Source organism: Schistocerca gregaria, chromosome 4 (assembly GCF_023897955.1).
Source record: "Schistocerca gregaria isolate iqSchGreg1 chromosome 4, iqSchGreg1.2, whole genome shotgun sequence".
In the NCBI taxonomy this organism is placed as follows: Eukaryota; Metazoa; Arthropoda; class Insecta; order Orthoptera; family Acrididae; genus Schistocerca; species Schistocerca gregaria.
In genome coordinates, this window is record NC_064923.1 from 248651324 (window position 1) to 248679103 (window position 27780).

General features: G+C 40.1%; 1 protein-coding gene across 1 annotated transcript in view; it reads left to right on the forward strand.

Annotated features, from left to right (window-relative positions):
- The window catches only part of LOC126365970 (zinc transporter 5-like), a 233939-nt gene that overhangs the window by 167375 nt on the left and 38784 nt on the right, over positions 1 to 27780 (forward strand). Inside the window, exons 7-9 of the mRNA XM_050008767.1 lie at positions 7020 to 7207; positions 9262 to 9471; positions 17897 to 18053. Of these exons, the coding sequence (XP_049864724.1) occupies positions 7020 to 7207; positions 9262 to 9471; positions 17897 to 18053 (555 nt within the window). The remainder of the gene's footprint in view (positions 1 to 7019; positions 7208 to 9261; positions 9472 to 17896; positions 18054 to 27780) is intronic.

Consider the following 27780-nt stretch of genomic DNA (forward strand, 5'->3'; position numbering starts at 1 on the left):
ATCTTTCTTCAGTCTTCAGGCCACTTGGTGGAGGGATGAGTACTGGTCCACAGTTGTTAGCAGGTGTGGAGCTCTGCAGGATTCAGTTACAGACCTATTGCAAAGCCTGTAGTCTGGCCAAAGATTGTCAAATTTTGAAAGAGAACAAGATGAGATCAAGGTAGAAATTCATGAACACAATAATCCAGTTCGAAAATGTACATTAGTGTGGGAGACGATTCCTACAAAGGTGAGAGGTGCCCAATTACTGGTTTAATGTGGCATATTATTCTCCTGATCAGCCAGAGGAACATACCTCCAATTAGGGGGTTCCAAAACTTTTCCTCTAATGGAACACTTTGAGAACTGGTACTTTGATGGAATACCTTGTTTATTTTGAAGGCCAATGAATTTTTTTTTTAAATGAGGAAAACTTGTTTTATTCAGTGATTACTTCAATTTTAAATCATACCAAATAAAACAGAAATCATAACAAAATATTAAAAAAATAGTATCATCAAAATGTCCAAAAACAAAAAGACATGTTGTTAACAGTTTTTAGTGGAGCACTTACTCACTTCCTGTGGAATACTTTGCTGGAACAACTGTCACTGCTAGCTAGGATCCACCATTGCAGAACTATTTGTGAGAGGAAACATAAGGAGTCTATTGCAGCTACACTGAACTATACAACTCTCCTTTGGCCATGTTGATGCCGCATTGAGTATTACATGAGGCTCCTTCCCCCTTTTCAACTATAATTGGGGAAAAGGAGACCACTCTGATACTTGTTGGGATGCATTTGTTATACCCTTGTCAAAACAAGGGAATGAGTGTCCACATCAGAGTCTTTATCACTGCATTAACATTTCCAACTATGTGGAAAACACCTTAGAGCACACATGAACTGCTCCCTTGCCTGAGTTCTTGAATCCAGATGACTTCTCACTCACTTCTAGAGTAGTTTCAAGAGAGATTTCCATCTCATTGATCAACTGACCCTGCCAGAGGTTGCTGTATGACAGCCAAGGTCGCTATATGCCAGGCTTTGCTTTGTAAGCAAAATGTAGTAGACATATTTTTTCAATATTGAGAAGCCTAAGGTACCTGTCAGAGGTTTAACATCATTAGGCAGCTCTACCTATTGCATATCCAGGTATGCCTTCCTACATTTGTCCAGTCATTAATGTGGCATCAGTATTTCAAGTACAAACCTGTTAAGCCCTGTTAGAAAGTCCCAAACATGAGAATCTTACACAAAATGCATGACTATTCAGCATCACCAGATATGTCATCATAATCAAAGAGATAGTAACCATGGTAATGGAAGCAATATTGATCTCTATTCTTGGATGACTACTCTATTTTGCACCTCCTCCAGATCTGCAATCACAACACATTAGGTGATCAGTTGCTTCATACCATCTCCAAATTTCTGGCAGGAAAGACCGTGCATGTTGTCTACCACAATAATGAGTGAAAAATATATCTAAAAACAAAGATGATGTGACTTACCAAACAAAAGCGCTGGCAGGTCGATACATCTACATCTACATCTACATGACTACTCTGCAATTCACATTTAAGTGCTTGGCAGAGGGTTCATCGAACCACAATCATACTATCTCTCTACTATTACTCTCCCGAACAGCGAGCGGGAAAAACGAACACCTAAACCTTTCTGTTCGAGCTCTGATTTCTCTTATTTTATTTTGATGATCATTCCTACCTATGAAGGTTGGACTCAACAAAATATTTTCGCATTCGGAAGAGAAAGTTGGTGACTGAAATTTCGTAAAAAGGTCTTGCCGCGACGAAAAACGTCTATGCTGTAATGACTTCCATCCCAACTCGTGTATCATATCTGCCACACTCTCTCCCCTATAACATGATAATACAAAACGAGCTGCCCTTTTTTGCACCCTTTCGATGTCCTCCGTCAATCCCACCTGGTAAGGATCCCACACCGCGCAGCAATATTCTAACAGAGGACGAACGAGTGTAGTGTAATCTGTCTCTTTAGTGGACTTGTTGCATCTTCTAAGTGCCCTGCCAATGAAACGCAACCTTTGGCTCGCCTTCCCGACAATATTATCTATGTGGTCCTTCCAACTGAAGTTGTTCGTAATTTTAACACCCAGGTACTTAGTTGAATTGACAGCCTTGAGAATTGTACTATTTATCGAGTAATCCAACGGATTTCTTTTGGAACTCATGTGGATCATCTCACACTTTTCGTTATTTAGCGTCCACTGTCACTGCCACACCATACAGCAATATTTTCTAAATCGCTTTGCAACTGATACTGGTCTTCGGATGACCTTACTAGACAGTAAATTACAGAATCATCTGCGAACAGTCTAAGAGAACTGCTCAGATTGTCACCCAGGTCATTTATATAGATCAGGAACAGTAGAGGTCCCAGGACACTTCCCTGGGGAACACCTGATATCAGTTCAGTTTTACTCGATGATTTGCCGTCTATTACTACGAACTGTGACATTCCTGACAGGAAATCACGAATCCAGTCGCACAACTGAGACGATACCCCATAGCTCCGCAGCTTGATTAGAAGTCACTTATGAGGAACGGTGTCAAAAGCTTTCCGGAAATCTAGAAATACGGAATCAACTTGAGATCCCCTGTCGATAGTGGCCATTACTTCGTGCGAATAAAGAGGTAGCTGCGTTGCACAAGAGCGATGTTTTCTGAAGCCATGCTGATTACGTGTCAATAGATCGTTCCCTTCGAGGTGATTCATAATGTTTGAATACAGTATATGCTCCAAAACCCTACTGCAAACCGACGTCAATGATATAGGTCTGTGGTTAAATGGATTACTCCTACTACCCTTCTTGAACACTGGTGCGACCTGCGCAATTTTCCAATCAGTAGGTACAGATCTATCGGTGAGCGAGCGGTTGTATATGAGTTCTAAGTAGGGAGCTATAGTATCAGCGTAATCTGAAAGGAACCTAATCGGTATACAATCTGGACCTGAAGACTTGCCCGTATCAAGCGATTTGAGTTGCTTCGCAACCCCTAAGGTATCTACTTCTAAGAAACTCATGCTAGCAGATGTTCGTGTTTCAAATTCTGGAATATTCCATTCGTCTTCCCTGGTGAAGGAATTTCTGAAAACTGCGTTCAATAACTCCGCTTTAGCGGCACAGTCGTCGATAACAGTACCATCGGCACTGCGCAGCGAAGGTATTGACTGTGTCTTGCTGCTTGTGTACTTTACATACGACCAGAATTTCTTCGGATTTTCTACCAAATTTCGAGACAATGTTTCGTTGTGGAACCTATTAAAGGCATCTCGCATCGAAGTACGTGCCAAATTTCATGTGTCTGTAAATGTTAGCCCATCTTCGGGATTTCGCGTTCTTCTGAACTTCGCGTGCTTTTTCCGTTGCCTCTGCAACAGCGTTCAGACTTTTTTTGTGTACCACGGGGGATCCGTTCCATCTCTTACCAATTTATGAGGTATGAATATCTCAATTGCTGTTGCTACTATATCTTTGAATTTGAGCCACATCTCGTCTACATTCGCATAGTCAGTTCGGAAGGAATGGAAATTGTCTTTTAGGAAGGCTTCTAGTGGCACTTTATCCGCTTTTTTAAATAAAATTATTTTGCGTTTGTTTCTGATGGATTTGGAAGAAATGGTATTGAGCCTAGCTACAATGACCTTGTGATCACTAATCCCTGTATCAGTCATGACTCTCTCTATCAGCTCTGGATTGTTTGTGGCTAAGAGGTCAAGTGTGTTTTCACATCCATTTACAATTTGCGTGGGTTCGTGGACTAACTGCTCGAAATAATTTTCGGAGAAAGCATTTAGGACAATCTCGGAAGACGTTTTCTGCCTACCACCGGTTTTGAACAAGTATTTTTGCCAACATACCGAGGGTAGGTTGAAGTCCCCACCAACTATAACCGTATGAGTGGGGTATTTATTTGTTACGAGACTCAAACTTTCTCTGAACTGTTCTGCAACTGTATCATCGGAGTCTGGGGGTCGGTAGAAGGAGCCAATTGTTAACTTAATTCGGCTGTTAAGTATAACCTCCACCCATACCAATTCGCACGGAGTATCTACTTCGACTTCACTACAAGATAAACCACTACTGACAGACACAAACACTCCACCACCAATTCTGCCTAATCTATCTTTTCTGAACACCGTCTGAGACTTCGTAAAAATTTCTGCAGAACTTATTTCAGGCTTTAGCCAGCTTTCTGCACCTATAATGATATCAGCTTCTGTGCTTTCTATTAGCGCTTGAAGCTCAGGGACTTTTCCAGCGCAACTACAACAATTTACAACTATAATTCCGACTGTTCCTTGATCCAAGCACGTCCTGTAATTGCCAAGCACCCTTTGACATTGCAGCCCACCCCGTACTTTCCCGAGGCCTTCTAACCTAAAAAACCGCCCAGTCCACGCCACACAGCCTCCGCTACCCGTGTAGCCGCCAGCTGAGTGTAGTGAACTCCTGACCTATTCAGCGTAACCCGAAACCCGACCACCCTATGGCGCAAGTCAAGGAATCTGCAGCCAATACGGTCGCAAAACCGTCTGAGCCTCTGATTCAGACCCTCCACCCGGCTCTGCACCAAAGGTTCGCAGTTGGTTCTGTCAACGATGCTGCAGATGGTGAGCTCTGCCTTCATCTCGTAAGCAAGACCTGCAGCCTTCACCAAATCAGATAGCCGCTGGAATCCAGAGAGAATTTCCTCAGATCCAAAGCGACACACGTCATTAGTGCCGACATGTGCCACCACCTGCAGCTGGCTGCACCCTGTGCTCTTCATGGCATCCGGAAGGACCCTTTCCACATCAGGAATGACTCCTCCCGGAATGCACACGGTGTGCACACTGAATTTCTTCCCCTCCTTAGCCGCCGTATCCCTAAGGGGCCCCATTACGCACCTAACATTGGAGCTCCCAACTACCAGTAAGCCCACCCTCTGCGATTGCCCGGACCTTGAAGGCTGAGAATGATCCTCTGAAACAGGGCAGGCAGCTGCATCTGGCTCAGCCAGAGACAGTGCCTGAAACCGGTTTGTCAGATGCACCGGGGAGGCTTTCTGATCAGCCTCCGGGGACACCTTTCGCTGCCTGCCACGCCTTGGAACGACCTCCCAATCAACCACAGGCGAGGGCTCAGCCCCACTGCGGGCAGCAACCGGGGCAACCACAGCGGCAGACCGATCTGGGGACAGACGGGACGAGGTTGACAATCCCCGTGATACCCAAGTCCGGCTTCCCACAGTGGTGCCCATTGGCAACAGCCTCAAGCTGCACGACCGAAGTCAGCGCCGATTGCAGCTGTGAGCGAAGGGATGCCAAGTCAGCCCTCATCTGAACACAGCAATCGCAGTCCCTGTCCGTTCTAATCGATGTTTAACAACAGTTACCGAAACACGAGTCCGTGCCTAGATAACGCAAGCGAAACACGCAAAGAATGTACCAACTAACCTGTACAAATGCCTAACGACTGCGCTACAATCTGCTGAATTTACGATTACAGTAACTAAAACTCGAAATTGCACCTTCTATACGAAACTCACACGCAATTTAAATAAGAATCTACGAAGTAAACACTAAAGCGCGATGCTACAACTGTCAAATACTATAATACGCCCGAAATATATGAATTAAACAATGCAAGTACCCAAAAACACACAAAGAAATTAATTAAACTATCTAACAAATAAGTAAGCTAGGGTTATACGACTTTCTGCTGCAGCTGCTTATCTAACGGCGGCAGGGAGCACAATGGCTGTGACCAACCGACACTGGCTGTTCAAAACAAAAACAGAAGATAGACGACTACGCGAATTTACACTATTCAGGTACTAAGGCGCGATACTACAACCCTCAAATACTATAATACGCCCGAAATATATGAATTAAACAATGCAAGTACCCAAAAACACGCTAAGAAATTAATTAAACTATCTAACAAACAAGTAAGCTAGGGTTATACGACTTGCTGCTGCAGCTGCTTATCCAACGACGGCAGGGAGCACACACAAACATACACACAAAATTCTAGCTTTCGAAACCAACGGTTGCTTCTTCAGGAAAGAGGGAAGGAAAGGGAAAGACGAAAGGATGTGGGTCTTAAGGGAGAGGGTAAGGAGTCATTCCAATCCCGGGAGCGGAAAGACTTACCTTAGGGGGAAAAAGGACAGGTGTACACTCGCGCAAACACACACATATCCATCCGCACATACACAAGCAGGTCCAGAACATGCTGGGGGACTCTGATCCTTCATATCCAACTGTTGGCAAGTGGACAAATTAATTTAAATTTGGTTGGGAGAGCTTAGATGATGGTGCGTGCAGTGGTCAGCCAAGATGTGTCACAACTCTAGAAATCATTGCAAAAGACCACAAAATGGTCATTTAGGATCGCCGATTGAAACTGTGTAAAAGTGCTTACTCTTGCCAAATGTCATCTGAAAGGGTATATCACATTTTATCTGAAGAATTAGAAATTAAAAAATTATCTGCAAGATAGGTGCCGCGACTCTTGATGCGATGCAACGCACACGTGTGCCGTTACTGTGGCAAAATTACATGAACTAAGGTATGAATTGTTGGCACATCCACCTTATTAACTTGATATAACTCCCTCAGATTTCCATCTCTTCCCAAAACTGAAAATTTTTCTGGTGGATGAAGATTCACTTCAGACGAAGAATTGATAGCCGAAGTTGACAACTATTTTGCAGGCCTGGAGGAAACTCATTTTCGAGATGGAATCAAGGTATTGGAACATCGTTGGACCAAGTGCATTAATCTACAAAGAGATTACATTTGAAAATAAAAAAAAGTTGCAGTGATGTAAGTACTTTTTTTCTATTCCATTGCGAGAACTTTTCAAACCACCCTCATACACTCCATGCCAGTTTGACGTTTGTTGCATGTCACCTTTGTGGTGTTTCTGTTGTATTTTAATGTTCAGTGTTGTATTAAATGGCAATGCAAATTCCTCATCATGATACCTAAAAATATTCCTTTACAGGTTTGATGTGCCTCGTGTAGCAAGAATTGGCTCAGTGTCAAGTTTCCTGTGGGCATTATTGGGAGCAGTACTATGGAGTAAACTGGCTTCAAGTCCAGGTGATGCTAATGATTCCTCAGTCACTTCCCTTTCTGAAGACCACAGGCTTTCAGGAGGAGGAATACTTGCTTGCATTTTGTACATGTTTGGTAGGTACTTTGCTTTGTGTTCATTAACTAACATTTGTTTTAACCATTCTTCATTTTACTTCAAAACACTGGAAAAATTACGAAAATTATTTTCATAAACAGCAATTGTAAACTGCAGCCTTGTTTTGGACACAGAGGGGTTGTTAGGTAACTAAGAGTCAATTTGTTTGTTGTGAATCAGTTGTAAGTGTGTTGCTGTATTCTTGCGGGTGTGTCTGGTGTCGTCAATTTGAACCTTTTATCATTGTAGTTGTGTTATCAGCAGGCACCACTGTTTTTGAAGAGTCCTCCAATGTCTTTGGGGTAAATCGTTTATGGAAGTCAAGGCTAAGAGCGGACTAAGGACAGAATCTTGTGAGACACCATGTTTAATGTTTCCTAACTCCAAATTTAGTTTTATTCCTGTTGTTTTCATTTATCCAGAATGAGATTTTCACTCTGCAGCGGAGTGTGCGCTGATATGAAACTTCCTGGCAGATTAAAACTGTGTGCCCGACCAAGACTCGAACTCGGGACCTTTTTGTTTCACACTCTGTTTTCAGCTGCTGAAGGTAGCATCCAGTTATTTTTATTTATCATCATTTATGCATGTGCTACTGTCATCATATAATTTGGAACATGAAACTGACTAACTAACTACTTTATATAGTTTATTCATATCATTTTTAATAATGGTCCAACTTACCTTCACTTTGTTTTAGAATTTTGAGTTTTTTGTGTGTACTCTATGGCTCTGAGTGTTTGATGACACAGTGGTAAATTTTACAATATTGCTCATTGTGGACCCTTAAGTATTGTAAAAGATAGTAGTTGACCATTGTATTTTTGCACCTGGGAGTGACGGTGCTCTAGTCGGCTTATCGTGAGTTTTTATCATGATATTTCACAAAGACATGCTGAACCACTTGATAATACATGCACATCTGCCTTGAAATCATTCACAGTGTGATGCACTTTCTTTAGTCAACACCGTACTTGTTTACCGTAATGTAACCCCATGTTTCTGATAACGGCCACTGGAGGCCAAGTGCAATAAAAAAAATGGTTGGGTAGTACCCTTTTAAATTAAATAAATCTCTCTTTGTGGCAGAAGGTTCTTTCCTCTAAGCTGCAATCATCCCTGTACCACTGTAATAAAAAACCAGACTTGTAGTAGTAAAAGAATATTTTAAAGAAGGAATTAACTTTCTCATCTACTGTGTGTCCTTGATAAAGATCTCCCCACTGTTCACCCAGTAAATATATTCCCAAAAGTGTTATTGAACCACCATCTGCAAAACTGTACATTTTTCTTCCTGACTAAATCTAATTGATGGGAAGCTTTATTTTAGCTATTCAGCGATCATGGCCAGGCAAACGATTTATTGTGGGATCTTGTATCTATTTCATGAAAGAATGTTGGATCTAGGAATAAATCACTGTTGCACTCTTTCTTTCTATTCTTGCTGAGAATGTTAATGTGGGAGCAAACCAATTCTGGACATCTGTAACTCTAAATGCCTGCAATGATTAATACCTGAGATTAAATGAAGGTTTTAATCATCACATACAATTACACACACATCAGAATTTTATCCTTCTCATTTAGTAAACTTCTTACGAAACTTCTTAATTGAAAAATAAATTGTATTTTGATTCAACCACACTAGAGGAAGCAACAAAATTATGGAAATCTCATTGTGAACCAATGCTGTTTAAGTGTTCTAACTCTTTCCTGTCTCCACAAAACATTGTAGTGGAGAAAGTAGGTCTGTATTGAATGTACTGTTTATTATTACAAACTCAATGCTCTATACTGAAGTGTTTATGTCTTCAGTCCTTGTTTAAAATTACTTTACTGGGTTGATTTATGGATATATTTCCAATTTCCAGGCAGAAAGCTATACTTCTATAAGTTGAGTAAATGTATTACAAATTACTAACATTGTGATAAATCAGTTTTTTCTATAATACGTTACACTTGTTGAGGTCATGGAAAAATACTACCTATGATTAGCAGTGCAGTACCTATGTTTTTTTCTGGAAAACATAATACTGAATTTTGTCTGTTACAGCCTCCCTGAGCTTGACATCTGTTAACAAACCGGGTGCTAAGGGATCACTAGTAGGATACTCGTCATCAGGGCTACCACTGTACACTTTCACTAGTAGTGCTCTCCATGACAAGTCTCGATCAGCCCTCATAATTGCCACTTCAATGCTTCGGCAGGTACTTGGCAGCAATAATAGCCGCAGAATATTCTACTTCCTGTGTCTCAATTTGAGTAAGTACAATGAAGTTTACATTAATCTTTATGTTAAACTCTCAGTCAGTCTCACTGTCAGTCACAATGACCTGACTGTCTTATAAATCTTTGGCAAACCAAACTGTATTGGCAGCAACACTTCCGTCCTGATGAAATGCTTCTTCTCATCAAAACAAACTGAAAGACAGCACTGAAGTTGTGGCATCTCTCTTAAGCTCTCTTTATATATTTGTGTCTAATATGTCCTGGAGTTTTCTAAAATAGTACTCTTTCCACATTATCACCATAAAACTACTGAGATAATTAGGATATTTTAATCTATATTTCAAAAACTGAGTATTTTCTTTTTGCTCTTAATTGAGTCAGTACCATGTGAATTGCTTCTAAGCAGAATCCTGGCAATTTCCATGTGTTTCTCAACTGCAGCTGGTTTAGTTATAACACTGATACCTGTTTTGTTATGAGCCACATATCTTTCGTAAGAATTGTAGACAGTGCAGCCTTGCAGTTACATAGATTCCTCGCAATTCAAGCACAGCTGTATCACCCTTATCTGATAATAACAACACAACCTGTTACTGAAGGTAGAAAGTCACTCTCTCATTGTGCAGAGTAACAAATATTTCCGTTTGCCCTCCAGCTAATATACCAGAATCTATTTTGAAAAAGAATTACTTCGCTGTGATTGGAAGCTACTGTTGACATTTTTTCCATGTTTGCATAATTATGGGTTTCTTAAACTCCATCTTTGACAATGTGTTTCTTTTTCTCTTTACCTAGACATGTCTCAACATCTATGTGTCATCTTCTATGACTCTTGATTAATTTCTGGAAAATTTTTCTGTGGAGGTGGTTGTAGTTTATAGATTTTATAACCAGCACTAAATAAATGAACAGCTGTATTTTTCATCTCTAATTTATTCCAGCATCAATTGATTTGTCATTTCATTATGCCATTGCCATCACAGGCCATCTACGGTAACATAGTGGCTGAGTTTATATTGCCAGATAAAATATCACACAAAAGTGAATCAGGATCCGCATCAGTATATGCAACATGGCTGTACACTCATAAACATTCTGAGCAATGTTGCTCACATTGTTTACGAGTGTATAGCATTTCCTATTTAAGTGCTAATACTTGTTTGCTTTTGCATGCTATTTTGTGTGGTAATATAAGATAAGCTGAAACTGGCTACCTCTGGAATAAATCAGGGATGAAAATACAGCTGTTGGTTTATTTGTTGGCTGTCACCCTAACAGCCCTCCTAGCAAGAATCAATGAAGTGAAATTAGTGTGTAGCTTTCCCTGTACTTCACTGTTTGTGTGGAATGATATTTGCAATCCTTGTTTCCTTGGAATGTTCCCCAACCTCTGGATATTTTTGTTTGCTTTCTTTTTTTTTCAGTTTATTTATTATTTGTGTTCTAAATCTTTTCTCTCTAGCTATCTGGTGTATTGTGTTTACTTCATGTCTATAGCTAAGTTTGCCCAGTGAAGTTACGTTAAATCTGTGTGGTGTGTATTTGAAACTTGAATTTCTGTGTGTCAGGGGATGACCAAAAACATGATGTTTTCACATAATCATACCAGTATATTACAGTGTATTGTTTTGGATGTCTAATTTCAGGAATATTTTGTTTTTAGTGTGGTTCAGAAAAATGTTTGCCTGTAGAGACCGCAGGTGAGTGCATTGCTAGGCTTTCTTTTTGTAAATAGATCTCCTTGATGAAAGTGAAATAATTCTATTCTGTTGAAATCCTTAGAGTGGCTTTAATTTCATCGAAGTGTAATTTTTTTACGTATGATTGTGCAATTGTTCTTTAATAATGCTCATTGTTTGCCCTGTTGCCACATTTGTGTAGATGGATGAGATGTCAAAAGATGGAAGCTTTGCTTTTGGTGGTACATTTATGTATTTTATCTTTCCTGTCAGTAAGTTAATTTCTAGTCTAATTAGACATTTTTGTTTATGTAGGTTTGGTAGACCATTTTGAAAGGATGGTTTGTAGTTGTTTTGTGTCATATATTTAGCTTGAACTTTTGTGATGGTAAATTTTGTAAGTTTTTAGACGTTTCTGTACATAGTATTTTAAATAAAGTGGAGTATAAATAATCCCAAATTTAATTCAAAAACACAGATAAAACATCAACTGGAGCTTCCAACCCCAGAACATTCATTCTCTCAAAGCCATGTTAAGCATTTCCCACAAAACACTACACAAATTCAAAACTGCAACAGTAGAGATGCACAAAACTATCATCAACACTATTTTTAACAAATTCTGTCAGAGTGCTAATATAATTCCTGGTTTTATAGAAGTCAGTGTAAAAAGTCAAGTAACCTGCTGCACAAGTAACCAAAGAAAGCAGAAATTCTGTGGTTAAAACAAGAAATTTGTTTTGTATATGCTAGAAAATAGCAACTTACTGTTCAGTTACAGAAACCACACCTTGAACTAGCTAATCTCATAAAAAATATCAGCTTATTTTAATGACCTCACACAAGGTATCAAGTCATGCACAGAAACACTAATGCAATTGAGGAAAGAAACTCAAGACAAGAAACTGAATCACATCATGAAATCCATAAACCCGAGAGTTAAGAAGACATGATGGGTGCTCAACACAAATTCCATGACTGACTTATCAATCTAGCTGATGTAGTACTAACAAAGCAAGAAGGAGAATTGTTTCATTAGGGGCCCCAGAATCAATATAAATACAAACACAGCATTCAAAACAATAGAAAACCTGATCACAGAAACAGAACACATAATAAAACAGGAAGGGAAGTTGGAAAACACAAATTCAGTGCCAACCTGGCAAGGGAACTGGTAGTAGAACAGATAAAACACATACTCAAGATCCACATCAACTCAAAAATATAAACAGCAGAACAAAACATTTCCAGAAAAATGCACAAAAGTAAAAGAATATAAAGCAGCTATCACCATAGCACGTAAAAGAAATGCCCTTATGGGTGAAACAGGGTACATTAGCAAAGCAGAAAACTTCATACAACAATTTCATTAAATTAATTGGCACAGGTCAACCCCGTTTTCAAGAAGGGACGTCCAATAGATGTGCAGAACTATAGACCTATATCTCTAATGTCAATCAGTTGTAGATTTTTGGAACACGTATTATGTTCGAGTATAATGATTGTTCTGGAGACTAGAAATCTACTCTGTAGGAATCAGCATGGGTTTCGAAAAAGATGGTCGTGTGAAACCCAGCTTGTGCTATTCGTCCACGAGACTCAGAGGGCCATAGACACGGGTTCACATGTAGATGCCGTGGTTCTTGACTTCCGCAAGGCATTCGATACAGTTCCCCACAGTCGTTTAATGAACAAAGTAAGAGCATATGGACTATCATACCAATTGTGTGATTGGATTGAGGAGTTCCTAGATAACAGAACGCAGCATGTCATTCTCAATGGAGAGAAGTCTTCCGAAGTAAGAGTGATTTCAGGTGTGCCGCAGGGGAGTGTCATAGGACTGTTGCTATTCACAATATACATAAATGACCTGGTGGATGACATCGGAAGTTCACTGAGGCTTTTTGCAGATGATGCTGTGGTGTATCGAAAGGTTGCAACAATGAAAAAATGTACTGAAATGCAGGAGGATCTGCAGCGAATTGACGCATGATGCAGGGAATGGCAATTGAATCTCAATGTAGACAAGTGTAATTTGTTGCGAATACATAGAAAGATAGATCCCTTATCATTTAGCTACAAAATAGCAGATCAGCAACTGGAAGCAGTTAATTCCATAAATTATCTGGGAGTACGCATTAGGAGTGATTTAAAATGGAATGATCATATAAAGTTGATCGTCGGTAAAGCAGATGCCAGACTGAGATTCATTGGAAGAATCCTAAGGAAATGCAATCCGAAAACAAAGGAAGTAGGTTACAGTACGCTTGTTCGCCCACTGCTTGAATACTGCTCAACAGTGTGGGATCCGTACCAGATAGGGTTGATAGAAGAGATAGAGAAGATCCAACGGAGAGCAGCGCGCTTCGTTACAGCATCATTTAGTAATCGCGAAAGCGTTACGGAGATGATAGATAAACTCCAGTGGAAGATTCTGCAGGAGAGACGCTCAGTAGCTCGGTACGGGCTTTTGTTGAAGTTTTGAGAACATACCTTCACCGAAGAGTCAAGCAGTATATTGCTCCTTCCTATGTATATCTCACGAAGAGACCATGAGGATAAAATCAGAGAGATTAGAGCCCACACAGAAGCATGCCGACAATCCTTCTTTCCACGAACAATACGAGACTGGAAAAGAAGGGAGAACCGATAGAGGTACTCAGGGTACCCTCCACCACACACCGTCAAGTGGCTTGCGGAGTATGGATGTAGATGTAGATGTAGATATCCCACCATGAGGCACTAATGAAGCATAAAAGACTGTATATGCCCCAGCACAAATGGGAAATGTGGGAAACACCCAGAATTTTTTTTTCATTTGGAAGCAAATCAGTAAAAAGTTGGAATTTTTTATTGTTTTTGTTTTTGGTTAAATTTTTGTAATGTTTACTGATAAGAATCGATAGTCTAATGAAGAATTTTACTTTAGCCCATCAGTGCAAAATAATATTGTGGCAAAGAAACATAATCAAGAGAAAAACACCAAAATAAAATTGAGGTTGCAGTGGAAATGTGCCATTTACAACAACAAAACACAGTTCGCCCACAGGTGTCTGCTGACAGCAAAATGTGTCAAAGGCTTCTGTATGAAGACAATGCAGTACTTCTTACTAGCTTTTTGTAGTGCTGCGTCGATGTAAACCTGGTTAGAAATGCTATCTAACAGTATTGTGGAGTACGAATTTAAAAAAAAGAGATATGTTAAAATCACCACATAGCAAAATATTAGAGTCCTATGAGTTGTAGAGTCTCATTTTAAAATAAATATTGTGCCAAGCACAGATTTCTTAGTCTGCACTCCTTATATCTCGATAGGATATGATAAAACTGTTGCCCTAATTACACTAAATTTTTATGCCCCCTCCAAACATCATGCCACAGTGCTGGACAGTCACATCCTATTTGTGTGCTTGCACTAGTTAAGTGATGTTGCTAATTGCCAACTATGTCAGTGTCCTATGCTCTGAATATCTGCTATCATTGGCTGGCAAGATCATGTGGTGTGAGCTATGATTGAATGACAAAAGCACATCACAAACTTGATTTCAGTGCTTCGGAAACTAATGTGCTGTGTTTGGTGGAATTTTTATTTATACTTTTGTAATACATCCTGAGTTTCATTGCCTAAAGCACAAGGAAGTTCTACACCAGTACCATTCAGGAAATTAATAAGTGTTACAGTTCCGAGGGAACGTGTAGTGTCACTTAACATAGAAAAAGTTTATTTTTGCCCTGAAAAAAGTGTATTTTCACTCTGGAAAGAATGTATTTTCACCTGGGGAAAAAGTATGTTTTTAATAATCTGGAATCTGGGAAAAATCTGGTTGTCCATGTGTACAGCCTGGTACAGAAACTTACAAAAACTTCAAAGTTACCATCACAAAGTCCAAGCTAAATATATGACACAAAAGGACCCCAAAGCACCCAATCTAAATGGTCTACCAAAAATAAACAAACACAATTATCTTATTAGACCAATAAGTAACTTCAAAAATGTACCATCTTTGCACACAAATTACTACAGAAATTGCATGCTTCTTCAAACAATAGGAACCTACAAAACACCAGTGAATTGATGGAAAAGATAAAAGGCATAAGTATACACCAACAGCAAACCTTATATCTTTTGACATCTCATCCATGTGCACAAATGCGCAGATGGGAGAAACAGTAAGAATTTTTATTAAAGAACAACTGCAAAAACAAGGGAATGCAGCAAATACACATAATATCAAATCAAAGCTTTTCTAAAGATTGAAAATTTCTGACAGATTAACACTGTGTGCTGGACTGAGACTCAAAAAATTGTAACAGAATAGAACTATTTCAGTTTCAACAAGGCGTTCTGTTTACGTATAGAATGCCCAGCACTGGGCTCGAGTATCAATGGTCTACTTGCTAATGTGTTTCTAAACCACAATGAACACACACATATGCACACACAGGAAAAAATCACAACAAAAGTTCTCCCCCAGCAGCAAAACAAAAATGTTTTCACTAAACATTAAAAATTAGCACCATATAGTGAACAGACAAGCAGCAACAATAACATAGTCTTTATAAACATGGCGACATAAGTGTTTGCCTGTATCCCATTTTTGTGTAAATATCGTGTGAAGACAGGCAGAGTGAAGCACAGAAAGATGCGGAAATCAGTGTATGTACGGGGGTAAGTCAATTACTATCCACAAAGTAGTTGTAAAATTTTATTGTAATCAAATATGAAACTTACAAGAACGTCATTTTTCGACATAGTCCTCTTGCATTTCAACACACTTGGTCCATCATTGTAAAAGTTTCCTAATGCCCTCATAAAAGAAGGTTCTCAGTTGAGCTGCGAGCCTGGAATGCACCGCTTCTTTCACTGTTTAGTCCGAGGCAAATCGACGGGTCCTTAATGCCTGTTTGAGTGGACCAAATAAGTGATAATCAGAAGGGGCAAGATCGAGTATATATGGAGGATGATGCAGTACTTCAAATTTGAGTTTCTGGAGCATTTCAGCAGTGTGGGCAGCAGTATGCGGACAGGCATTGTCGTGCAACAACACAAAACCTTTTGACAGCAATCCTCAGTGTTTGCTATGAATTACAAGCTTTAGCCTGGCAGTAAGCATCTCACTGTAATGTACACTGTTTATTGTTGTGCCCCTTTCTCCATAATGTTCCAGTAATAGATCCTGTGCACCTCAAAAAACTGTAAGCATCAGTTTTCCTGCCGGCGGTTGGGTCTTGAAATTTTTCTTGCATGGGAATTTGGATGTTTTCATTCCATACTCTGCCATTTACTCTCCGGCTTGTAATGATGGATTCCTGTTTCATCACCAGTAATGATCCTGTCTAAGCAGTTGTCCCTTTCATTACCATAGCGATCCAAATGATTTTTGCAGATGTCCAAACGCATTTGTTTATGCAACTCTGTGAGTCGTTTAGGGACCCATCCTGCACAAACTTCATGAAACCCAAGTCTGTTGTGGATGATTTTGAAGGCAGAACTGTGACTAATTCGCAGATGATGTGCCAGTTTGTCAATAGTTAATTGTCTGTCTAAGGGAATAATTTCACGTGAACGCCCAATGTTTTCTTCATTTGTGGCGGTAAATGGTCGTCCGACTCCTTCATCGTACATAACACTTGTGCAACCATTTCGGAATTTTTCAATCCATTAGTAGACACTCCATTGTGGCAAAACCCTGTTCTCTTACTGTACTGAAAGTCTTCAATGAATTTCAGCCCTTGATACGCCATATGATCCCAAAAAACAAATCACTGAACTTTGCTCTTCTTTGGTGCAAATAGACAATGGAGCAGCCATGATTAGCAGCATGGTAGCGATAACAAAAGTAACCTAGCAACTTGAAAATTGCAAAGATATAACAACAAATAAACAAAGCATGCGTCAGCAATGCAAAATGACAGTACTACCAAAATAAACAAAAATATAACTAAATTGCAGATTATAATTGACTTACCCTCATAATTGCAATAGGAGCAGAAAATAAGTACAGTGTCATCATAAAAACTATCCATGAAAAATTAATTTCAGAAATTAGCAAATTTCTTTGTGACTACTTTGCAGGTGTCATGCTGACAAAATGATGAAAGGCATAGAAACAAGCCAACCTGTAGCAGTCCATTTACACATGTAATGTAGTTTCAGATCACTCACTCACTCACTCACTCTGGTAATCATCCATGCACTGATCTGCAGGCAGAGACCAGCACTTGGTGAATACCATGACACAATGCTGGATCAGCATATTGCTATAAACTTCCACTTTATGGCATTGAATGCAGGTACATAGGCTCATGTTGTTAAAATAAAAAGGGGAATAGAAAAATCTTCTTCTGATTCTTACGATATTTTGTTAAAACTAAAATCATAATAATATTGAGATGTCTCCTTTGTTATTAATTCATAATCGTCTATTTATGTACTGAAATTTCTGGTCTTTGGTGTCCGACAGTTCAAAAATGTCCCAAAAGCTTACTGAGAAGTGATATCATACACTGTAGCATCTACTATTTTGTCAGTATCATTTGTTTCCAAAATATGTGGTACTGCTGTTGTGTGATTCTTCATCATGTGAGACACGGCATATTCATTTTACTTAAAATTATTTCTTGCTCTAGGTGTTCAGGTGAAATAGTTTTTAGTGTAATAACAGGAACATGTAAGAAAACGTATTGAATGACTGAGAATAAACATTCTAATTACTGCTAATTTTCTCCCAATTTATTCTTTCTGTACTTAATCCATCTGTGTGTTTTAATTCATCCAGGTTTTACATTCGTGGAATTTTTATATGGTATATGGACTAATAGCCTGGGGCTCATTTCTGATGGTTTTCACATGTTATTTGATTGCTCAGCACTTGTCATGGGACTACTTGCTTCAGTAATGGCACACTGGAAGCCAACAAAAACCTTCTCATTTGGGTAAATGTCACTTTTTCACAACCTTGAATGGTATTTTTATCTGTGAAACTGTAGATATAAACTTATGTTTGTTTGTAAAAAAAATTACCATATATCACAAAATGTCATTAATCTGCCTGGAAGCATACAATTTTTAAATTGCAGAATGATCAAAGAGTATTGAACTTGAAATGGGGAGATGGATTTGCAATTAATTAATTAAGTTAGTTAGTCAGTTTTTTTTATGCTGCTGTGGTCACTTATGGGAAATAATGATTTAAGCTGTTATATTTTCATTTTATTACATTAACATTTTCTTGCTGTTAGCAATTCTTCTATAACAGTTTTTGACTGAGACTGGAAATTTAAAAGAAGTTATAGATGAGATGCATAAAATTACAGAAAAGGCCATTTTAGTAACACGATTGAGAGTTAGTGGTCAAATGCTTACTACTTCTTTTTCTTGGAATGATGGACTCTGGATACTATTCTGATCCTATTTTTCATAGCCACAAGTACTGGTCCTATTGTAATGGATGCCACAACACCATTATACACCTCTTTTTATGTGACCAGAAGCTGGTGTACCATATTTCTTCTTCCTTGTTTGTTTTAATTGGATAGCTGCACATAAGTATGATCGCTCATTTATGCAAATTGTTGTTGGGAATATTTCTTGTTACTATCCAGACAGTTTTTGTAATTTGAACAAGATGTAAGATAACAGCCTCCAAACAATGTTTGTTTTTTTGTTGCTATATTGTGAAGCAGAGTGAATCAATACAGCTACACTGGTACTAGTGTTACTCCCTGAATTCAGACTAGTAAACCTCAAATACATTGAAGTTGTTGTTATTATGGAAACTGTTTTCACTCTGAGCCCTTTTAATCATAATAAGCATTATACTTTTCAAGAGAAGATCACTTATAGCATCTTTTTCATAAAATATCAAATACTCTGCTGTGAAATTTACTTCGTCAGAGTATAGCCAGACCAAAGAGTTCATTAGCTTTGTCTTTTATATAGACGCCATTATTCCAATCACTTTTCTTTCTGAAAGAGGTGTTCTTCCTTTACTGAAAACCAGAAATGTTGAGTGTTGATAGGCACCCACAACTCAAGGAGAAGTTGCTAGATTCCGTGCTATCCTTTAACAAACAAATCACACACACACACACACACACACACACACACACACACACACACACACATACATGTGCCAGCTATATTGACAATGCCAGTGCTATATTGTGACAGTGGGCAGATTCAAGGAGGGGGAATGGGATTTGAGGAAGAAGGAGGCAGGAGGTAAAGAAAGGAGTAGGACTGGGGTTGGGTGGCTAGCAGCTCAGAGGGATGCCAGCTTGCCAGCTAGGAATGTGGGAGGGAAGGATGGCAGGTACAGTTGTAGCGATCAGTAGGAAGCAGCACACGCTGCAAGCTTCTTGGGGATGTGAATTGGAACGAGGTGACAGGACATAAGAAGAGGAAGTGTAGGTGGAGGATGTGGAGACAGTACATTACCTGGGTTTGAGACCAGGACAATTACAAGAATGGAGGATGTGTTGTAAGGACAACTCCTATCTGCATATTTCAGAGGCCAGTGGTGGAGGGAAGGATCCAGATGATCTGGGTTGTGAAGCAGCTATTGAAATTGAGCATGTTCTGTTCAGCTACTTTTTGCGCCACTGGGTGGTCAACTTTGTTCTTGGCAACAGTTTGGCAGTAGCCATTCATCCTGGTGGACAGCTGGTTGGTAGGCTTCACTACAATTGTGATTAGTCACAGTGGCTATCTGACAGAAGACCTTTGCCAACTCTGACTACTCCACCTACAAGCTCTGCAAGTGTGATCGAATCCCAGAAGTCCAACATAAACTCCAGTCCACTCTGAAATCCATAGGCTCTTCCCAGAACCCCCTAACCTGAGTCCATCTCCTTCCTCACCCCAACATCCTTCAGACTCCAAACCAACTGCATCACTCCACATACACCTTACTTTCTTTATTTTAACTCATAACTACTTCTCCTCTGAAGAGAAGGTATACAAACAAATCCACAGTACAGCCATGGGCAGCCACATGACACCCTCCTACTCCAACCTGTTAATGGGCCGCCTAGAGGACAGCTTCGTAGCCTCCCAAAATGGCAAACCCATTCTCAGTTTCAAGTTCAATGATAGTGTCTTCATGATCTGGTCTCAGGGCCAAGACACTCTGTCCACATTCCTTCAAAACTTCAACAGCTTTTCTAATATCTGCTTCACCTGGTCCCCCTCTACACAACGTGCCACCTTCCTGAACGTTGAACTCCACATCACTGATGGCTCCATCCACACCTCTGTCTACATTAAACCCACTAATCACCAACAATACCTACATTTCAACAGTTGCCATCCTTGCCACACCAAAAAAATCCCTCCCATACAGCCTAGCCATCTGTGGATCACATATCTATAGTGATTAGAACTCCCTTGCCCAGTTTGCTGAAGGCCTCAAGGCCATCACAGATGGGCAGTACCCCCAAACCTAGTCCACAAACAATTTCCAATGCCATATCCTCACATATCCCCAATCCTCTTGCACTCCCAATAATCAGCTACAAAGGAGCATCATCCCCCCCCCCCCCCCCCCCCCTTCCAGTCACCCAACATCAACCTGGACCGGAACAACTGATATCCTCCACCAAGGCCTTGATTTACCACTCATCCTACCCTGAAATGAGGGCATCCCTCTCAAGATCCTTCCCACTTGTCCTAAAGTGGTGTCCCATTGCCCACCAAACCTACACAGCATCCTAGTCCATCTCCCAACCCCTTGCCATAGGGATATGTTCCCTGTGACAGACTGAGGTGCAAGACCAGCTCCATCCAGCCACCCAGCAACTCCTACTTCAGTCGTGTCACAGGTATATCCTACTCCATCAGAGGCTGGGCCACTCATAAAAACAGCCACATCATGTACTGACTCTGCTGCAAACACTGCACAGCCATTTATTTTGGTATGACTATCAATCAGCTGCACATCAGTATGATTGGTTGTCACCAAACTGTTGTCAAGAACAAAGTTCACCACCCGGTGGCACAACATGCAGCTGAACACAACATGATCAACTTCAATGGTTACTTCACAGCCTGAGTCATCTGGAGCCTTCACCCCACCAATAGCTTCTCTGAACTGTGCAGGTGGGAGTTATCCTTACAACTCATCCTCCACTCCTGTAAATGTGCTGGCCTCAATCTCAGGTAACCCACTGTCCCTGAACCCTCCACCCAATACTTTCCACTTTCCCCATCGTGTCACCCCCTTCCATTTCACGTCTCCACGTAGCCTTCAGTATGTGCCACTTCTGCCACACCTCCCTCCCTCATTCCTAGCCAGTAAACTGGCCTCCCTGTGAGCCACTAGCTACCCACCCTCAGTCTTCCTCCTTACCTCCTGCCTCCCTCTCACTCTACCCACACCATCAGTCTCTACCCCACTACCACCCAGCTCACCAAAAGCTAGCAAGTTTTCGTTCTCTTGTGTGTGCCTATCAATGACTCAACACCTGTTTTTTGGTGAGTGGCCTCCTTTATATTCTACAAGAACTTTCCTATAGCATTTAATCTTCCTTTAAATATTCATGATATCTTTTTTCTGTTCAATTACCTTCAGAACTTAAAACACTGAAATACTTTTCTTCGCATAACAACCACACATTGTTTAATTTCATGACAGACTGCATTAAATAACAAACTATTTGGAGTGTACATATATACCAAAGAACTCCAGTGGGAATGGAAAAGCAGTACAGTTACAAAAGTTCAGAATGTCATGAAAATTGTTGCTTATGAGCTCGAGAAGTCAGCATCTATTGTCCTGACACTCACTTTACCTGAATATATTGTGGCAGGCTGTCCCCATCTTAAACTTAGGCACTATATACCTAATCCAACACAGTACTTTAAGTGTCAACACTTCTGTCACACCACATGGGTTGCAGTGGTCAGGCTATGTGTGGAAGGTGTAGTTCCACTGCCAATGAACCAGGTATTCAATTTACTCCCTCACCCACATTTGTCGGTTGCTACCGAACCCATCAGTTGTGAAATATAGATTGTCCTGTATTGCAGAGAGAGGAAAATCCAGGAGATTAAACAGACAAAGTGCATCTCACATTGAAAGGAAGAAGATGTTTAAGCTCTCACAGCCACCCACATTCATGAAGTCATTTGCCATGGCACTGAAGCAGTATATACAGAAAACTTGTATTGACACCCAGACATTAACAGCTGAGCACAGCATATCTACCTGCAATTTTAAATGTAACTGCTAATCTGCATAGCAAGTTCAATACCCACGCTTTCCTTTGTGGAAAATAATGGTGGCAACAAAGCCTAATGTTGGAAGAATAATGGACCCTCATAGCAGATAGGAGAAGAGAACCAAAGACATATTCCTGTTAGCAAACCATTACAAGGCTGGGAACAAAAAGTAACAGGCGAAAATGATCAAGTCCAAAGCTGTCATTTGGTCCTCTCTGATGGTCAGAAGATGAACATGTTATCCATGTAAGGATGTTATCATCTGCCTGAGAGAACAAGCAAGTCCCTCAAGTAATCTCCCTCCTCTGCAATGTCCCCACCATGGAGGAACAACACGGGGAAAGACAGAAAAAAAATCACCATTGAGATGGCTTCTATACTTGAGTGGAACTTGAATATGTTCAAGATACATGAGGAAGATCTATGACTATTAGCTCAGGATAGACTAATGTTTATCTGTCTTCAGAAGACACATTTTAATTTTTCTGAGGCCCTGAGCTACATGGCTACATTCTTCACAAAAAGGAATATCTTACTGGAGAGAGAGCTGAGGGATTAATGACAGTTTCTGTAAACAACACCTACAACTCCTCGCTTCTCTCCCTCACAACCAGCTTTCAAGCAGTCGCTGTATCGTTGCTACGAGGCGCTAGACAAAGAGGCCCTCTGTGACCTCATCACTCAGCTCCCCCTTCCCTCCATCCATTGTGACGAATTTAGCATATACTCTATGCTTTTGGGCTCTGCAACCACTTGACCCAGGGGTAAAGCAATTAGGAGCCATCTGATGTCCTGATGGGCATGTTTATTGAATGTAGGGTGGAGCATGCACTTCAGCACTGCAACAGGGTCATTAACTGCTATCAGTCTTTCAGTTTGATCTTGGGACCTGACATGCACAGTTTGCTGAGAAGCAGTCAATATGTTGTATTTAATTGATAACTTCCCAATTGAAATTTGTGTGCCAGACAGAATACTGCCCAAAAGGGAGCTGCTAGAATAGGTGCACAATGGGGCAGGCTGGATACATTACAGCCAACTTCCCAAGTTTGAACACCAAGACAGCATCCAGCTTTGGCTGGATCATATTACCAAACCGATCCAACACACTCCAGAGGTATCCATTCAACAATCCTCAGGCTAACCTGTCCGTTGGTGAAGTAACAAATGCCACTCAGCAATTAGGACGAGTCAGGCAGCTCTGCAAATGTTCAGATGCAGGCGAACTGTAGAGAACCTTGCAGTAGTGAGGGCAAAATATTGGCTCATTGTTAGAGAGCTCAAGAAGATTCTGTGACAACATTTCCTGACCACTGTAACCCACTCTACTTAAAGTAGAGTCATATGGGAGATGATCAGGAGGATTTATGGGAGCGGGGGAGATGCGTAGTGGCTGCTGTAATGGGGAATAGTAGTCTCCTCACCAACCCATGAGACATTTCCCAGACTATGACACACTATTTTTCCACAGTTATTGTCCTGTCAGTCAAGATTCAGCTTTCTAACACTACAAAGTGGCTGCTGAGAGGGGCAGCTAGGACTTCTGTTCCACGACTGATAAAGAACACAACTGCCCCTTTTCTATTAGGAGCTGGATTCTGCAGTATCCACAGCTCATGATCATGGTACATCACCTGGTCATGATAGGGTCCATTATAGTATGTTATGGCACCTCACTGGGTGAAACCAAGGAATCCTCCTTGCCATTTTTAACCTCATTTGGATATTAGGGCACTTTTCCTTACTCATTGGTGAGAGGCAATTTTAATTCTACTCTTGAAGCCTGGAAAAAGCCATTCATGCCTGAGTTGCTGTTGTAGTGTTGCCCTCACTAACTGTATGGGGAAGACCTTGGAGCCAATGGTCTACCACCACCTTGTGTGGATCTTAGAATCCAGACAGCTCCCTAGTCATTTTCAGTATAGGTTTACTGGTAACCTGGTCCTCCTGTAAGCAGCTATACAACAAGCTTCCCTGTGTTGGCATCACCAAGTGAGTAATTCTTTTTTGTATCAAGAAGGCCTGTGATATGTCTTTGAGACACAATATGCTATGTAGCTTGATGAATGGAGATTTTTAGGATGTCTTCTCATTTTTATATATGGTCTTTCCTCTGGCCATAATATTTTAGATATCAAGTCATTGACAACCTCCCTGATGGCTTTGAGCAAGAGAACAGTGTCCCTCAAGATAGCATTTAAAGTGTGACTGTCTTTACAGTAACTATTAATAATACAATGTCAATATTTAAACCTCCTGCCCAACGTTCTTTGTTGGTTGATGATGTGTCTGTCTTTTGTTCCTCTTCAAGCCTTGCATGGACAACTCACCAGTTGCAACTGACTGTTCAATGGTTGGAGGAATGGGCAGATAAGAGGGGTTGTCACATTTGCCACTAAGCTTACATTGGTACCACACCTTAGGGACCTGAAAAGATGGTCCCTCAAAGCATCCATTATTTTAAAATGTATGAGCCACAATTCATGGGGATCGGACTAAACTTATCTCAGTTTGATTATGTGTGCACTGTGTAGGAATCTGCACAACCCTCTTATTTAAAAATGTTTGATGTGGAGCCCTTGAAGGAATTTATCTGACTACTAGAGCCTTTAGAACCAGCCCCATACCAAGACTATGCTGAGGCTAGTTACGAGGGTTGGAACTTTAATAGTAGCAACTATTTATTTACAGCTTGTACAAAATAGATATGCTTTCAAAGCTTTACTGTCCTTCAAAGTAGTCACCAGCATTCGATATAACCCATTGCCAGCGATGTGGAAGTTGTAGGATACTCTTAGCAGTGCCAGTTGTATTGATAGTACGAGTGGCGTGGTCTATTGCCCGATGAATTTGTAGCAGTTTTGAAGCAAATGACATGAAGTTTTTCATTCAGTTTAGAAATTGAGTTGATCTCATGAGGGCTTAAGTCAGGGGAGTGCAGTAGGTGGTATAGCATTTAGCAGCCCCATCAGTCAAACAAATCAGTAACAGCTTGCACTGTACGTGCTTGAGCATTGTCCTGTAAAATGATGGTCAGGTCCTGCAGAAAGTGTCATCTCTTCTGTTTCTATGCTGTTCATTGTTGGAAGACACCTACGACTATTTTAGAGACGGAAGTGATGACACTTTCTGCCGGACCTTACCATCATTTTCCAGGATAATGCTCAAGAACATACAGTGCAAGCTGTTACTGATTTGTTTGGCTAATGGGGCTGCTAAGTGCTATACCACCTACTGCACTCCCCTGACTTAAGCCCTTGTAAGTTCAACTCAATTTCTAAACTGAAGGAAACATTTCACAGCATTTGCTTCAAAACTGCTACAAATTCTTCAGGCAATAAACCATGCCACTCAAACTGTCAACGCAATCGACACTGCTAACAGTATCCTACGACTTCCAAATTGCTGGCAACGGGTTATACACAATGTCGGTGACTACTTTGAATGTCAGTAAAACTTTGAAACTATTTTCTATGAACTGTAAATAAATAGTTGCCACTATTAAAGTTCCAACCCTCATAGTTGTCACTTCACATCAGGAGACAACTCCTTACAATGTGACAGGCCTCTGAAGCAATATCCACACCAAACACATTTGTATACCATACTGCTGCTTGACTATCAGGGGAAAGGCTTTTTCATAATGAAAAATGAGCAATGAAGCCCTATGGGATCTGCAACAAGGATTGCCTTTTAGATATCAGTGAGACTGATTTAAAAGTTTTTTGTGAAGTTTGGCTACTACAGTAGTCAAGAATTATTTTAGACTTGATGGATTTTAAGAAAGATTGCTCTCCAGATTTTACATTTCAATCTCTGTTTTTTTAACATTTTAGATAGACATCACAGTTTTGAAGTTGTTTACAGTGATTATTCCAAACAAGGGGCTCCCTCAACTGTTCAGTAGTGTTCTCTAGACTATGTCTTCAGTATTTGTCTTCTCCATGAACATACTTTATTTATTGCAGAATTCGATGCTATCCTGAAGACACTTGAATGGATGAGGCATATTCAGGGCAAACATTTTCTCATCTGTTCCAATTCTGTTAGTGCCCTCCAGTCACTGTAACACATGTACCCAGCAGAGAAAATGGTCCAGCTAATATGTATTGTATTTGCTTCAATAGTGTGGGAAGCAGATATCATCCTGCTGGGTACCAGGGCATGTGTGAATTTGGGAAAATGAACAGGCAGATCAAGCCACCAAGGAGGCCTCTAGGAAACATGGAATTTCATGACATAGTAGTCCCCTGCAGGCTGTTCACTGGTGTGTTGGAGATCCGTGCAATTGTGCAAGGAGGAGTGGCTTGCAGTGACAGACAATAAGCTGTGCTTGATAAAACCAACTATTTGGCCCTGGCATTCCTCCTGCCAGTTGCTCCAGTGGGATGAAACAGCTGGTGAGAGGACTCTCAGTCTGTAAGGTCTGTGGTGTGCAAATCACCATATGCCACATTTTAACCACATGCATTTATATTGTGACAGTGGGCAGAAGCAAATTTAGGTGGAGAACTATCCACACTCATCTCATAAAATTTCAGTATGAGCACTAAAGACTTTGCTGTCACCCATGACACTGACCTATAATCATCATCATCAGCAGCAGCAGCTATAGTCAAAATGCCTAACGTCTTAAACAGAAAACTGGAAGATTATTATGCTTTCTTAAAGAAGAGCTGCCCCAGAATATTATTATAGAATAGAATCTTTATTGTCACATGACATGTTATATACAATCATTTTATTGAAACATTGGTGACTCATCAATGAATAATTTTATGCCTACCTAAGTATACCTTAGAATGAGATACATTAAAATAAAGCGCATGGATGCTCCCAGAAGCACATTACGACATAAAAATATATGTTAGATTTCTTCCAGTTTCTTAAAATTTCCACAGTGGTTTAAAATTATTCTTTTTAAGTATTTTTCATCTTTGTTTCTCTAGTTTATAAATATGGATATACTTTCATGAAAGTAGTATATATGTATACATCTAGATATTTAGATACATAGTTTGTTGTATAGTTTATAAGTATGGACACATATAAAACGAACATATACCTCCATTAAAAGGGAACATAAGCATACACATAGAACATAATGTAGAAAAGACAGGAAAACAAAACAAATGTAATATCTCCTACTTGTTTTCTCCATTTATAAAATCATATACACTGTAGTAGCATTTGCTTTTTTAAATATTTTTCAATGTTTGCACCTTTGGGTTCCAGCTTGCAGTCCTTCAAACTTGAACACATTTTAGGCTAAGCTTCACAGCCATGTAATATGGAGTATTTTCAAATTATGTTAGTCTGTGGCAAGGTAACATGTAATCTTGTTTGTGCCTTGTTTCATAAGCATGTGTAAATGAACTTCCCTCAAAAAGATGTGGGCCTTTTTAACTCAAAGAGAAGTGTTTTTTATATAAGCATGGAAGG